Below are 16,430 nucleotides of genomic sequence, written 5' to 3'. Positions count from 1 at the left end.
TTCTATGCTGACCATTCAGCTCTCTCTCTCTCTCTCTCTCTCAAGGGCTCATTGGTATAGACAAACATTCAGTACCACAAAAATAAACCAGAGAGTACTTAGATTTGGGAAAAATAAAGAGAGAGCCCCCAGAAACTTAGTGTCCTTAGCAGTTCTGCGTGTACCATACTACCATCTGATATCCAAATAAGAACTAGCAATCACTGTAGAATCCAGACATAAACTATTTACAGAGATAATATTCTGAAGGAAATTGACTTCTACACTCCCTTTTTACCACATACACTTCCTTTTTTGTCCTTATTCATATGAATTTATTTTTTTACCCTCTCACAAGTTTATTTTTTCACATATTAAGGGCAATAGAGTAAATTCATATCAAATAAAGACAAAAAAAGGAGTGTATGTTGTAAAAATTGGAGTGTATAAGTCAATTTCCTATTCTGAACAAACTAAAAACTGAAATGGTCATATCAGTGACGACTTTCAAGAGAAAACTGGGCAGCCCTTAACTGAAACTCCCTCGGCAGTTGGACAAGCCGCCAACGGGCACCTATCCGGACTCCCACCCCACCAATCGAGCTCAATGTTCTGCATTTGCAGCCCGACGAATAACAACACCGACATGAAAGCCGTCCCGGCATCCAGCCCGCCTGAAAGAACGTAATTGTACCGCTCCCACCACTTGAGGTGGTACCTAAACATAACAAACCCAAAAACAAACGCGACGATGAGCCAACTGGTGTAGTTGACAGCAGTAGCCGGGGGCATCATAGACGTTGCGCCGAGCAACACCGGCATGTGGATAAGCCGGATCCAGTTCCTATTGGGGAACACTTTGTGAGCCAACCAGACGAGTAGAGGGGCGATGGCACCGCCGAGGAAGAACCAGTTGACATTTGAGTAGATGCCGAGGTTGCCAAAGATTCTCCGGGGCCCAATGAGGCCCCAAATGACAGATGCGTCGTAGAAAACAGTGTCCATTGGGCATGTCCACTGGCTATTTGGCGGCAGCAATGAGGTGTCGCAGAGGTGCGGGATGGTTCCCATTAGCCACCACGCAGTTGCCTGATATACTAGGACCGATACAAGCGTTCCCACCACCTGAAAATGTTTTCTATTTAGATTTCAGTGAAGTTTCTATTTGATTGCTGTTTTTCAAAACACTTTCAGAAGCCAAACTGGTTTACAAGAATTTGAAGAGATTTTGTAGTATTTTCCAGAATTAGGTTCTTTCCAAGAAAATGGCCTACAAAAATGCGTTAAACCAAAACCAATTCTCAAAATTACGCGGGGAAAATTGATTCTGAAAAGGATACCCAACATCGAAGGCAGGACGTAACTTAGAAACAAAAGCTAACCTGAGCCATGAACATTGCTCTAGGAGGAATCTTCATGTAGTGACCAAGCTTAAAATCCGACAGAAATGTTAAAGCTTGAGTCATACTAATATATCCGTACACCTTGAAGGCCATATTCGCAACAGGGCGCTCTGGGTACACATACCCAATGATGTACTCTGTGATGATGTTCAAGCCCGGTGCCTGTTCAACGATACAATTCACAAAAAGTACTCGATCCTTGTCTATCTATGCATATATAAAAGAAAAGGTTGGTTGCGAAGTTTACCTGGTTTGTGGTGGCAGCGATGATACCAATAGGAAGGGTGAAAAGAATCGCAATGGCGCAAGCAAGCAATACACCCCACCAAGGCAATTGAAGAGTCTCCTCGTAATGGATGCAAGCGAAGAAGATGAGCGCGATGTTCACCACTAGAATGGCAAGAAACCACCACATAGGCACCTGTTTGTATACCTTCATCAGCCTGCTATGCACGTCCATCTTCTGCTTCTCTCCGAAGGCACTTCTGCTTCGCTCCATCAGTTCCCTGCATTTGTCAAAGGGTCAAATCAGCTTTTCGCCTTGGAAGGACAAACGATTCTAAGAGCTTTTGCTGATAATTGCTTATGATTTCTAACCATGGAACATTTGAACTCCAAGCACAGGCAAGCATCCATATGCCAATGGTCTAACTTATTGATAATGGTTCGTGGTTGGCTTTTTCTATATAGCCACCCATGGCAGATAGTTTTTATGGCATAGGTATCAAAGCGGGGTCCGTTCTACCCCACATTTTAAAAATTAACAATTCACACTCCACGATGACAGACCAGCAAAAAAGCTGCACGATGATAGAGACCCAAAAGTGGCCACACGTGACAAACCTCAAACGCGGCTGCACGTGAGGGGGGATATTAAGGAAATAGAATCCCACATTGTTTGGGAGTGGAATGGGTGATCACTTAATAACATATGGACCTCTCCACTCATTGCCAATTGGTTTTAAGATGGATATAAAGTTTCTATATGGTATCAGAGTGGGGCCCATTCCACCTCACATTTTAAAAAATTCACAATCCACACTCTACGATGACAGATCAGCAAAAAAGCTGCACGATGAGGGACCCAAAAGTGGCCACACTTGACAGACCTCAAACGCGGTTGCACGTGAGGGAAGATGTTAAGGAAATGAATTCTGTGGAAACTTTATGTCCATCTCAAAACCAATTGGCAATGAGTGGAGAGGTCCCAGATGTTATTAAGTAATCACCCATTCCACTCCCAAGCAATATGGGACTCTATTTCCTTAACATCCCCCCTCACGTGCAACCGCGTTTGAGGTCTGTCACGTGTGGCCACTTTTGGGTCCTATCATCGTGCAACCTTTTTGCTAGTCTGTCATCGTGGCGTGTGGATTGCGAATTTTTTAAAATGTGGGGGTAGAACGGGCCCCGCTTTGATACCATGTGGAAACTTTATATCCATCTCAAAACCAATTGGCAAAGAGTGGAGAGGTCCCAGATGTTATTAAGTGATCACCCATTCCACTCCCAAACAATATGGGACTCTATTTCCTTAACAAATTTCACATTGCTTGAGAGTGGAATGGGTGATTACTTAATAACATCTGGACCTCTTCACTCATTGCCAATTGGTTTTGAAATGGATATAAAGTTTCCACAGCTTGAGCTAACAATGTGCGATCTACAGAATCAAAATGCAAAAGCAGCGTGGTCTTTACCGTCCGTGAAAGAGCAGGATATGCACGGCGGTAGCAGAAAGAGTGGCGAATCCGAGGCCGTATGTCATGGCAAAGAACGTGCTCATATGTAACTGTCCATACTTCTCATAAGCATCCACGTCAAGGTGGAAGTTGGAGTTCACGATATTCGTGATATCGTATTCAGAACCATTTGACATGAAAAGCTTGTTGGAGAACAACGGAAAGGTCTTGGCGTTGTAGATGTTGTGCCAGTAAGAGATCGGTGTCATTACGTACATCACAAAGGCGAACCCAATGGCTATGTTGGCAGTGGCAAACCACGGGCTGGCCAGTGGGCTCCCGAGATACGAGGCAATGGCGGACCAGTCCAGTCCTATACTCCCAATTCCGAGGCCTTTGTAGCCCGAGCCTATTTGTTGGACCAAAACCGAGTCGGGAGCGAGCCAACAGACCCAAGAGAATGAAGTCAAGAGTGGAAAGAGGAAGCCAGGAAAGGCGTAATAAGCGAATGCACAAATGAAGGTTATGAGGAAGAATTGGGTCCTTGTCGTGCCGCCTTTGGGCCTCTTCTCTCTCTCATGCAGAGCCCTGCAACAGTTTCAAATTTGGATCACAAAAAGCTCGCAAAATTAAAACAGAGATTTGGACGACGAATGATTACAAGGACATGAGTAATCTACCTGAATAAGGAGACCTGAACAAGATTAGACGGCCACCACATTTCTCCTGGCTCAACTAGATATTTTCGGAAAAGCCCCGCCCAGCCAAACCCCAAAACCTACAATCACAGTTTAGTAAATTTAGAACATGGATTGTCTGCAGTCTAGTGTTTGGACTGCAGAGGTGCAGTCCAAGTGGTCGCAACCGTCGGTTAGAGTTTTCAATGGTCCAGATTTGTTTTAAATCTTTTATCAATAATAATATACTTTTACCGGTAAAATATTCAAATTATTAATTGTCAGTATGAGCCGGAGCTGGAGCCGTAAACACTCCATTCATGATAAGTTGCCCCCAAAAAACTCCATTTCATAGCATTATTGAGGATTTCCTAATTTACTTCAAATTACCACGAAACTATGACTATCTGCTCCTAACCAACTGAGCATGAACCCTCTATATTGTAAACAGGACACAAAAATATCAAGGAATTAATGCTCATCATGCTTTATTGAAGTCTATTGTTATTGATACCGATTAAGGAGACAGAATACAAGATGTTAAATTACTTGTAAATATTCAAAGAAATTGTAGGTAATGAAAAAAAATTCTTCTGTCAATGCATATCTGTTGTCTTCTTGTTTTCCCAACTCTGTTGACTGTTTTTGCCTTATAGTCTTCTTCTCTACTCACAATTCATCGATTCGAAAAGAAACAAAGAACATTAGCAATGTTACGGGTGCATATGTTCAGATACAGATCTAGACACATCTGTCCAGAGTGTGCGGAACTGTACCATGCAAGTGGTGTACATAAAATCCACAACATCGGACGATCCTGAACACACCTGTGATGTGTGATGTGTTTCAGACATGTGTTAAACTATTTTCCTTTTGGCCATGGTGAGTTGCACCTTTCAGAATTCGGCCATCCATTTTGGCATGAATTGCTCAAATTAATGCAAGCTTTTATTGATCTGAAACGTCTATTGCTCGGTCCATTTCAAAATTGACCGCACTACAGAGTTGTAGGGCTGGCTGCCCTCAGCATCCCCGGGTCATTGGTCATTATTATTTTCATACCTCATTCATTTTTCATAACGACTTTTGAGAATAGAGAAGCATTTCTTTAATCTTCTCTCATCTCTCAGCCTATTTTGATGGAGTGATTTCGTGAGAAATGAAAGGAAAATGTTGTTGGGTTATATATAAATTGATTGGTCCTTTCCCTTTCTCAACCAATCTCACCCAAACTGATGAGATTTGGAAAGAAATGACTCCCATCTCTTTTCTAATTCCTCCTTTCTCACCATCCAAGGTGGTGTACAAGATGGGTTCTTACCCCAGAAACAAAGGTTAACAATCTTATAGATGATCTTTCCCACAAAGTTTTCAAATAAATTCCAAAAATGCTTTTTTTTTTTTCCTCCTCAAAATCCAATACATTTTGCGCAAGCAGAGAGAGCTAGAGAGAGCATCGAACCTGGGTTGTGGCCATGATAATAAGGGCAGGCAAAAACGAGAGGCTTTTCTTGTAAAAAAGCTTAACAGCACTCAATATATGGGTGGCATAAACACTACCGGCACCCGAATTCGCAAATATGGTAATCAAGACATGCTCCTTCACGTTGAACGGCCCCGGATTCATCGTGAACTCCCATCTCGTCCCCGGAAAGAAAACCCGCTTCGTCACGGTCCGGGCCATCAGGTGCCCGATGGGAACCACCGCAATCTGGGCGGCAATGGAGGTGACGGTCAGCGGCTCGGTCCTGTACCAGAAGAACTGGTTCACGAAGGACAACAGGACGCAGGAAGTGAGACCCAGAACCCACATCCTGAATGTGAGGACGGGTAGCGTTGGGTCGTCGGTTTTCGGCACTGTTATATCCACTTGTTTGATCGAACACTCGTCTGAAACCGTCGCCGGCTCATCCATGGGGATGCTGGCCATGGGGAGAGAGAGAGAGAGAGAGAGAGAGAGAGAGAGAGAGAGGTTGATTCAATGCACTCCAAGGTTGTGGGTGACCAAACGGAACATAGAATTAGTATTATATATAGAATAGATGTAATGCAGCTAAATAGGATAAGGAAGAAGTATTGAGGTGTAGAATGAGTCTGGGCAGGATGAGTTTGAATAGGGAGATTCAGAGAATCCTATGGATTAGGATTTAAGGATTCATAAAGATTCCGTGGGTGTGAAAAATTTATTCACTGTATTAGGTACCATTTTGTGGCTAGGTTCTTAACATTGGGTGTTTTCGGTAGTAAAAAACTTAAGGATTACTTCTTGTTGTTGAAGTATATCAAGTTATTTTCATTAACCAACAAGTTGTTGAAAAATATCAAGTTGTTTTTACTGACCAATAGGTTATTAAAAAAATTTAAGTTTGTTGAGAGGAAATTGTTGAAAAATGTCAAATTGTTTCTACTAACGTATAAACTGTAGATGGAATGCAAAACTTTTTCTTTTTTTTTGAACGGCAAAAAAAAGTTTTCATGAATCATAAAGATGCCCGAAATGGAAATAATACGATAGGAATAGTAAATGCTTTGAGAGAGCTTCCAGCTGCTACTCACATTACTTAACATACCCCTCAACCGTTGACAAGAAGCCAACTAAACATCCATAATGCTTGAACCCCACAAAATTAAATCCAAGCGCCTATAACACTCAATTGAGGTCCCGTTTCCACTAATAAAAAACACTAGAAACGAAACACATTTTACCAATTGGTTTCCTCTTACAAAAAAGTTTTTGCCAACTCAACAACTTTTTCACTTACATACCCAGCAAAAACTTTTTCACTATTAGAAACAATTTGACATTTCTCAACAACTTCTTCACTACCGAAAATATCTAACTTTTCAATCACAGATAAAAATCTACAAATCTTTCACTACCGGAAACACCCCCTAAATATCAATAAATGGAATGCAAAACTTGTTGCTCAGTATGAACAACAAGCAAAAACGTCATAACTTGTCACCTAAAATTGCTAGTGGAAATATGAACTAAGCAATTGGCCTAATGGGTCCTGATAGTGGCGGAATTGTTTTGGGGCTGATTGGGGCCGGGGTCCATCTTTAGTTTCAACCGAAAACTCAGAATAAAACTCTCACAGGCGTAGAGCTTTAGCCAATGTGACTTCCCAAACTCTCAGTTTAAAATTTCTCATCTTATTTACAAACAAAACAAACCCACGTTGTTTTCTCCGTATTTCTCCCGGCGTAGTCTCGATCTCCTCCCTCATTCGATTTAGCTCGGTGACGGTAAAACTATCAAACCAGTACAGGCGAGAGCTCAAGGGCGAGGAATCGACGGAAGCCGCTGAACGGCAATCTTCAATCGGCTCGATTTTTTGCAACGATCACCACCGGTGCCGGCGATTAACGAACCCAAATCCTAGTTCCGCCACTTGATCCTAATGACTAACCAATTAATCACATTTATGGTGTGGAACAAAATAACAACAGGTACCAGTGGCATTGAATAAAATTCTAGTGGGAACGTAAATCTGGATCGAAATCCCATTTAGATGGTGTAGTGGGCCGAAATATTCATGGTTCAGAAGGTCCAGAGGATTCTTATGTACTCAGAAGCAATAGGGCGGATCCCTCAGTTCGTCTGTAACATCACTACACATCATGGGAAAGCACTCCGTTGTTCCGCAGAGCGTGTGCCGACCCTCAGAGGCTCTCCCGAGTGTATTCCCTTCCTGGCATGTTTTACTGCATGATCACTCAGTAACACCTTAGCTCGTCCATGGGCATAAAAGCTTTCGTTCGGAAAGTACGTTATCATTCGGGAAAATATCTCAGGAATAGTGCTTGCAAGTGGGAATTAAAGGGTTATCTAGAAACTTTCTAGATATGATCGAAAGTGATATGATCTTGAAGCTTTTTACTTATGGTCGAAAGTGACATGATTTAGAAGCTTTATACTTATAATCGAAAATGATATCATCTACCAGTCCAAAACTCAAAACCTTGCCTATAAGTAAGAGGCAAGGTAAATGATCGAATCTCTCTCATTCTTACAAATTTCACAAAAAGCATACTTTCCTCCACCTCTCGGGCTCTTACTAACTTGTTCGTCTGAGCGTCTTCCCGGAGGTATACCCCCTTCTGTTTTCAGATACCCAATTCACCGTTCTATCCTTTCACCATACAACAATAAGGAGCAAGGATGGGACCAGAGGGGGGTCTAGTGGCGGCGGCCGCCACGACAAGAAATTAAAAAAACGCAATTATTATATATGGAAAAAAAAATTTATCCCCAACTTATATAGTTTCGCCACTGCTAGATTTTTTTCTTATTTTTTATTATATACTAGTCATAAACCTTCTATTTTTTTTCAAGAAAGTAGACCCAAAAAAGTATTCTAAAACTAAATTTAATGGGCCAAAGTGAAATAATATAAATGATGATGTATAATTAAGAAAAAAAAAACTCCAAATAAATTCTAACCCTAAAATAACTTAACCTAAAAAATTAAGGGAATTTAATTATATCACTCCCCAAATTTATAATGCCACTCTCAAAAGGGAATGCGGTTATCAATTTGGGAAATTCATAGAGGGATCTGAGAAGTAACATTATAAATTTGGAAAGTAACATTATCTTTGTGCATACCGATGCTCTGGACTATTAATGAAGGAAGCATGGTAATGTGCACATAAATTGAATTGGACCTCTAGGCCTGTCCTCTCTGATGTCATGTGACTTTGATTTTGGGGCATGGTTCCGCAGCAAAACATGTATAGAGGGGCTACTGTTTAAGTAGTATTCTGGGATCAGCTACTCTGTACATATTGTCAAAAGTTAAGTCCATCTCCAATCCTCCCCCGCTCATACCCCCAATGGTTGAGGACGACATGGGTTCTACTGTTATTGTTGTTGGAGTGACATTATCGATGCCCAAAATTAAAATTAGTCTTTTTTCGTACTTCATGTGCAAATGAAAAATATCATTTATTATAATTTTTATTATGTTATTTTAATTTTTTCTGGAGTCGATGACTATTAATATTGTATTATATTTTTTTAGTATATATTTCGCCACTATTAGAGTAAATTCTAATTCCAAAGACGAAGAGGTCCAATGATATTTTCAGCCCCACTGATGGGGGATTTCCAATTTAACTGATGAAGAGGACGACTTGCGTAGCTGTTTTTATGTCTAGTGGGTTCGCTTTCTCTGGCAGCTTAAGGAAAGCAATAATTGTGCAGTTATAGTGGAATTTAATGAGTAATTTGACTAAATTTACCTTTGTGTGTATCCAATCTCTTTTTCAGATCTTGGAACGCTCTTGATAATAACTGGGAGTCCAGTCTGTCACGTCACGTGTGATGTGTGAAATGTGAGCAACTACCGAGTGGAATCCGAGTTTCATAACTATTCCTCCTCCTGCATTTTACGGTTTACTGACAGGTCGGGAGTTTAAATTTTCATGCTTATCCCTTTAAGTTTTTATGAACCTGGGTGCGTGGGACAATATGCGTGTTGGGTCAATTTGGACCGTTCATGCTCGACAACAGATGACTCAAATTGCATTTCGGTCGAATAGCAATGGACGATTGATATCTATTCGGCTGAGATGCAATTGGCCCAACACACGGGGACACCAGGCAGCCAAGCACCCCAAATTCGATTTCTATTAGGAGGTCAGAAGTTTAAATCTCTGTGCCTAGTCCCCTATGTGTGAACGTTATTCCTCTTATATTTGTTGGAATTATTTTCCTTCTTAATTGAATTATTAGTTGGGTTTAGTTTATAGTGATTATGAACTTGTTTTCTAGTTTGATGTATTTCTAATACTTGTGTAGGGGTAGTTTCTCAAAAGTGTTAAAAGTAGTATTAAATGAGCTTTTTTCACCACTAAATACAAAGAAATTATAAATAAATAAATAAAACTCATTTAGCACTTTTAACGCTTTTGAAAAAACACATCTACTATGTTATTTTAATCTTATCAATAAACTTTAACATTAATTACTCATTCAACATTTTACTTATTCTTTCCCGGTTATAGGGCAACACTTGACTGATGACCCCTACTGTCCCATTTAAAAAATATACACATCTAGACCGAAAGTAAAAATAACTCATATAAGATGAACAAGAAGTCAATAATCCTTTTATTTTGAAACTTGTTTTTTACTTCAACGAATATTTTTTTCTTGGGTCATTTTTATTTTTGAAATTGACAAATGAATAATCTAAAATCTAACGCAAATCTAGAAGGAATTCAACGAACAAGGACAAAAGTCCACTGGGGCTAATTTAAGACAAACACAGTGCTCCCCCACCCCCTTCAATTAATTAAAAGTCTTTAAAGTTGAAATAAAATACTGCTTTCAGAAGATCGATGTCGGCATCGAAACCGATAAGCATCAAATGAGAGTGTGGACTTGCAAGTTGCAATCATCCTCCCAAAACCCGCGTTTAGGTCAGTTTGTTGGTTGATGGGTTTGCTTTTCGTATACAGTATTTCGTAATTAATCAGGATTCAATTTTTGGAAGTCAGTCGTAAGAAAGTATTTTTTTTTTTGTGAACTTATTAGTTCCGGTATGAATGACCTTTCTTTGATCGAATCTGGAAGAAAATTAATTGAAATACGCGTAAATTTACTGGCTCAAACCTTCCCCTCGTTGTCAAAAAAAAACACCCCATGTAACATTCATCAAAAAGTCAAGAAACTTCCATGTGCAGCACACTCTTAAGGTCGAGTTATTTTTTGAGATTTTTTTGGCTTTATTTTGGATATTTTCAAAAATATTTGAGTAAAAGTCATAATTTTTTATTTTTTCGATTTGTGAGAATCATAAAAATTAGGCACAAAACTACCAAATACTGATTTTTTTTAATAAAAACAAAACAAGAAAAAACCCAAAAATTCTTATTAGCCTATGCATTTTTCTGAATATTGAAACCACTAACGCGAGTAAAGGCCCCATCGGACCAACACTTTTGACTTCGTTAATTAACATTTAATTCGATTCAGGTAGTGGTTACAAAAATTTGGTGATTATATTTGAAATATCTCATAACTTTTTTTTGATTAGATCACAAAAATAAATCCCATAAGTTAATCAAAATGATCGGACCCTTTCTAGACTAGCTCAATAAGATGAAAATTATATCGCTCACATAATATTTGGTACATTTTTGTAACACATTTATCTTGAGAAAATAGGTTTTGAAAACATCGCAACACTATATCAAACAAATAAACAAAAAAAAAAAAAACAAGACGTAGATTTATTTTATTTAAGAGTACTATTAAGAACAATCTAATGAAATCCCCCTCCATCGACGGGGCCGGAGCAGATATCCATAAGAAGAAGAAAATTACACGTAATTAATGATTTGTTCTTTTTAGTTTTATTTTTTGTTTGAAACTAATGGTGTGTTAGAAAAGAAGAGAACAGAAGGAAAAATTAAAAAAAAAAAATTTCTTTCCAATTATTTGGTTTGGATAGAAAAAGGATAAATAAATAAATAAAAAATCTAGAATTGTGCACCGTCCAATCTCCCGCTTATTTTTCTCCCATTTTCTTTTCTCCCGTTTATTTTAAGTTCCAAACAATACATAGCTAAAATTCCGCAAATGGAAAAAAATCAAAATAGTCCATGTAGTTTATTGTTTGTGTCAACTTGGTCCTTGCAGTTTGAATTAGCTCGCTTTACACTCTATAGTTTCTATTTTGTTCCAACTTGGTCCGATTACTAACTGCCATTAGCCTCCGTTAACCCCAAACACAAATGGGTCTCTTTTCTAGTGAATTACCAAACACTTTATTCTCTAATCTCGCAGACCTAAAGGTTTTTCCTAAAAAGCAAAATTGAGTCACTTTTTTCTAAAAACCGGGTTCTCTGGCCTATGTTCTTTTTTCTAAAATATTTGAATTATTCTTCCGATATTCAAGAGGTGACCAAACACACCGAAACTCTATGCCCGGAGACTCTAAGTTTTTTTCTAAACCCCTTTTGTGGCCCAAACTATGGCCGAACCTGATTCTCCTTTACTTGGAAATATGTAGGCAGCTTGATGAAAGCTCAGTCTCTTTTTAAAATAAAACCCACTTCATTTTCTAAAATTCAAACATTTTTTTTTGATAGGCAACAAAATTTTATTAAAAATTTGACAAATGGTACATCGAGAAAAGACCAAATACAGACCACTGGGAAAGAGATACTGTATAGGCCCGAGGGAAAGCAAAAGAAAAGAAAAGAAGAGAAGATTACATTCAATGGAAGTTGAATGGCTTCCAACAGTCACAAAAACATTTCAGGAGCAGTCTCATTAGATCACGAACCTCAGCAAAAGGATCTTCCATAATTATTTACTAGAGCTCATCTCGTCCAGCACATTTCCATTAGCACCAAATGCAGCAGGAAGCAAACCCATTATATCATGAAATCCAAGCAAACTAGTTTATCGCATAATTCATCAATACTGTAGTAATAGTTCAGCTCATTATTCAACCGTGACCAACAGCAATAGGAGCAACAACAATTGGACAATAAAACATGCTAAAAAACACTAATAACCCAGCTATCTCCTAGCCCTCCCCCACGGTTGGGAGTTGAAAAGAGATATCAGTACACACCACGATCAAACAGCCACATCACAACTCAAGCTTCACCACAAGCAGAATTCAGCAATATATCAGCAAGAAATCCCTTGCTCATTTTTTAAAAATTCATACATTTTTTAAAAATATCCGAACCCCTTTTATAGAACACAAAACTCCTCATTTTTCCTTATTTTTGTAAGAACCACGTCACAATCCATAGGAATCAAATCACTTATTCAGGCCTAATCCCTCTCACTCATTCCCTCCGAAGGCGAACAAGACACATTTCGGTCGAAGGTAAAATCTCGGGCGCGACAAATGGAGAATGGAAGCCGTGAAAAAAAATGGAGAATGGAACAATGAGGCTCTGTGTTTTGGTTTGGAGGTATATTAGGGTAAGAGGAGAATGACAGATTACAGTTTTAAGCCTAGAAAATGGGCCCATTCGTATCTGGGGTTAACGGAGTCTAACGACAGTTAGTAATTGGACCAAGTTGGAACAAAATGAAAACTACAGAGTGTAAATCGAGCCAATTCAAACTGCAGAGACCAAATTGACACAAACACTAAACTATAAGGACCATTTCGATTTTTTTCCCTAAACCACACATTGCCACAGGCCCACAAGTAGTCTAAAATTCCACAAATAACGAAACCACACATTGCCACAGGCCCACAAGTTGTCTAAAATTCCACAAATAGCGAAACCACACATTGTCACAGGCCCACAAGTTGTAAAAAATTCCACAAATAACGAAAGCACACATTGCTTTGACAAATGATGACAAGCAGCTTGCTGTAAACTAGCTGAGTTTTGTCAAGTTCGAGCTCAGCTCGTTTACTAAACGAGTCAAAAACTTGAGTTCGAGCTTTAATAAGCCAAGCTCTTAACGAGCCTCTTTAATCGAGCCGAGCATTTCTTAACGAGTCGAGCTTTTGTCAAACGAACCGAGCTCCACTCGATTCGTTTACTAAACGAGCCGAGCTCGCAAGCCGCTCGGTTCATTCAATCAGCATCACATATATGTTGACGAGAATTGATTTTGGCACTCTCTTTAATTTTCTAACCCTCGCTCTGGGGCGGCAATAATGACCAGTTGTTTTCTAAGTTTAATTCCAAACTCCCAACACCCTCATCGACAGAAACAAAGAAATCTACATCCTACAAATGCTTGGATTCCAGGCTGGGCTAGCTCACTCCAAAACAATGTCCTCGATCTCACTTTTTTTTTTTTTCCCGATAACGTGTCTGTTTGCGCACTTCGACTAATTCCGGAATTCTAAAATTAATGGCCGAACAAACCTTTCAGTGACCTCGAGATTTGGAACATTTGACCTCCGTGAAATTCGAACATGCTTTCTGATTACAAACACTTGTTGCTTTCTCATTCATACTTAGCCAAACCCGCTCGGGGTTGTCCTCGATTGAACATTTCACCCTGGTCCCCAATTGAAAAAATGGGAAATGCCCAAAGCATGGAGTATTCTGATAACGTGGAGTTGGAGTGCTGGACCATAAATCTACTCGAACGTACGTTGACGATTCATCAGCAATGGCAGACAAAATGCCCTCGACGCCGACGGATAAGCACACGCGAAATGGGAAGATATAACGCACTTGACCACTATATTGAAGGTGGACCAAAAAAATAAGTTGGTGGAAAACCAAATGTCATATCGGTCTAAAAGATGAGAGGAAAAACGAGTTGAGTTTTGTTCACCCCTCCACTTAAGAGGGTGAACATTACTCTTATTCCTATTTGTTGAAAATTGAAATGGTATGGATCCTATTACAATGTGATGTCATGCTTACCAAAAAGTGTATTACACGGTAAGCATGACATCACTTTTTGATGGGATCCACACTATTTCAACTAATAAGAGAGAAGGTAATGTTCATCCTCGTATAAGGAGGGTAAACAAAATTGTACTCGAGGAAAATCAGTGGCGGAGCCAATGTAACCACACCGGGGCACGGCCCCCGCTGCATTTTTCTTTTTCGTTTTAGTTTTACTTGAATTGAAACTGATGTTGCTCCATACATAGTTCAACTAACTCGTCCAAATACGCATTTATGAAGGATATTGTGTTCAATAACTCAAAAAATCGGGTGAAGATTATGACATTATCTACTTTATTTAGAATTCGTAATAGGTGGGTGAACAAAACACTGTTCCAGAATTTAAAAACTCACTCATTTTTTCGTGATGTAACACGCAAGCCACCATCGTATTACCCAAAAACATCAAGTCGTGAGTCGGTGCCTCTTGGGATGTCTGAGATTCGTTGTCACCGGAATTTTATTTCATAATGCCCCTGCTAATACATATTTCTGGCAACTCCGTTAGAGAAAAAGTTTATATAGTCCCTAGAAACTTTGTAGACCCAAAAATAAGAGCATCTCCCAATATAAAACAGGATATACACAGGTACTCTTGGCGCGACTTTACTTTGCTTTCAAATGTGACAGGCACAAAATAAACAGAAAGTCTACACACACATACAATCTGTGCACAGATTGTGCACAGATTTTGTTGTGGGGTTCACCACGGATTTCCATACAAATCATCCAAGCTCTTCATTAAATGTAAAACATTTTTTCAAGGGTCCCCGTAAAAAATAATCTCAATCCGATATCTATAGATGCTCGATCCAATCACACAACTTTTAATTATCCAAAAATCTTAATGAAAAGTTAGATGGTTGGATGAAGTACCTATAGCTATTGGATTGAGCTTATTTTTTACGGGGAATCTTGAAAAAATGTTTTACATTTAATGAACGGCTCGGATGATTTGTGTAGGACCCGTGGTGAGCCCCACAACAAAATCTTTGCACAATCTGTGCACAGATTGCTGTGTGTGTAGCACAGTTCCAAAATAAAGTCCAATCTTGCACTTGAGAGTGCTGATCATTCTGCTGCAAACAAAAAAATCCTAATCCGAGGACATAAGCATTCAGAGTCGATCTTTTGCCAGTCGGTTTATCCAAGAATATTCATAACCCGGACGACCGGTTACTCCACCACTCAAAGGCCTAGCCGAGTCTCCCCCCAACATATGATGAATTTCCTGGGATACTGCACAACACCATTAGATATGCACAGAAGACAACTATATCTAAAGAGTAACAGTATCGGCACTCAATTCGCAACAGGAACGCATAACGCGTACCACACCCTGTAAGTACGATTATAGGATGCTTGAATGGAGTCGGGTAAGTCTAGTTACACGGCGTGCGCTTGTGCTGCTCTTTCATCGCCGCAAGTAAAATAGCTAGGCAACCCATGAAGCTTGACATTTTTAAGCACCAAAAATACTACTCTGTCCTTTTTTAAGTGTCTCGCTTCGTATCTTTAACTTATTAAAAAAATATCATTATTAAACTTTTCACATCAATTTTTATCTCAATTTTTCCTACTTACCCTCTATAGAAATATCATCATTGCACTTTTACTTACTAACTTTTCAAAATAGAATCTACTTTTAGAGGCAAAATAGAAAATGTACCAACTTTTACCCACTACTTTACAAAATGGATACTTATTAAGGGACAACCCAAAATGAAATACTGAATTTTAAAAAGGGAACGGAGGAAGTAGCAACTACTATGGCGGAGGGAGACAGATAGAGAGGAGGAGGAGGAAAGAGAGCAAAATTCTATGACGCAATGGGTGACCATCTGCGCAGTCTTGGCTCTAGTTAATGGGAGGAGTGACTAAGAGTAGCAATTAACATGTTTTTGGGCTTTATTTTGGATATTCAATATTTTCAAAAATATTTGGGTAAAATTCATGATTTTTTTTTTGATTGACAAAAATATTTTATTAATGGGGAAAAGGGAAAAGGAATTTTAACCAAAAGTAGAAAAATACAGCCAATTGGGACAACCCAAACACCCCTAAATGGCCATAGCCCAAAACACTTGTAGGCCTAAAAATCCAAATAATACAATAAAGCGCATAAACAAAAATTATGATTTTTTTACTTTTTCCATTCATCTTAATGAAACAAATCAATAATTCACAAAAGTTAGGCGCAAAAGGGTTTTCTTGGGCTTTTTTGTTTTGTTTTGTCCTTATTCAAAAAATTCACATTTGTTAGTTTTGCACCTAATTTTTGTGAATTA

The 16,430-nt window shown here is 39.0% G+C and overlaps 1 protein-coding gene and 1 non-coding gene across 2 annotated transcripts; one reads left to right on the top strand and one right to left on the bottom strand.

Moving 5' to 3' along the window:
- Positions 1-72: 72 nt before the first annotated feature.
- Positions 73-5,893, bottom strand: LOC131319839 (oligopeptide transporter 6-like). Its single transcript, XM_058350253.1, has 7 exons — positions 5,204-5,893; positions 3,745-3,842; positions 3,083-3,652; positions 1,630-1,888; positions 1,362-1,544; positions 461-1,104; positions 73-260 (listed from the first exon to the last, which is right to left on the bottom strand). Exons 1-6 carry the CDS (start codon positions 5,669-5,671, stop codon positions 487-489), a joined length of 2,196 nt encoding a protein of 731 aa, XP_058206236.1. The 5' UTR covers positions 5,672-5,893; the 3' UTR covers positions 73-260; positions 461-486.
- A 2,476-nt stretch (positions 5,894-8,369) lies between these two features.
- Positions 8,370-8,477, top strand: LOC131321467 (small nucleolar RNA snoR100). Its single transcript, XR_009198512.1, has one exon. It is a non-coding gene; the product is annotated as a small nucleolar RNA snoR100 (small nucleolar RNA).
- Positions 8,478-16,430: the final 7,953 nt, after the last annotated feature.

This window comes from Rhododendron vialii, chromosome 3a (assembly GCF_030253575.1).
Source record: "Rhododendron vialii isolate Sample 1 chromosome 3a, ASM3025357v1".
NCBI lineage: Eukaryota > Viridiplantae > Streptophyta > Magnoliopsida > Ericales > Ericaceae > Rhododendron > Rhododendron vialii.
The sequence above is the reverse complement of the archived record's forward strand: the minus strand, read 5'-3'. Positions and strand labels throughout refer to the sequence as shown.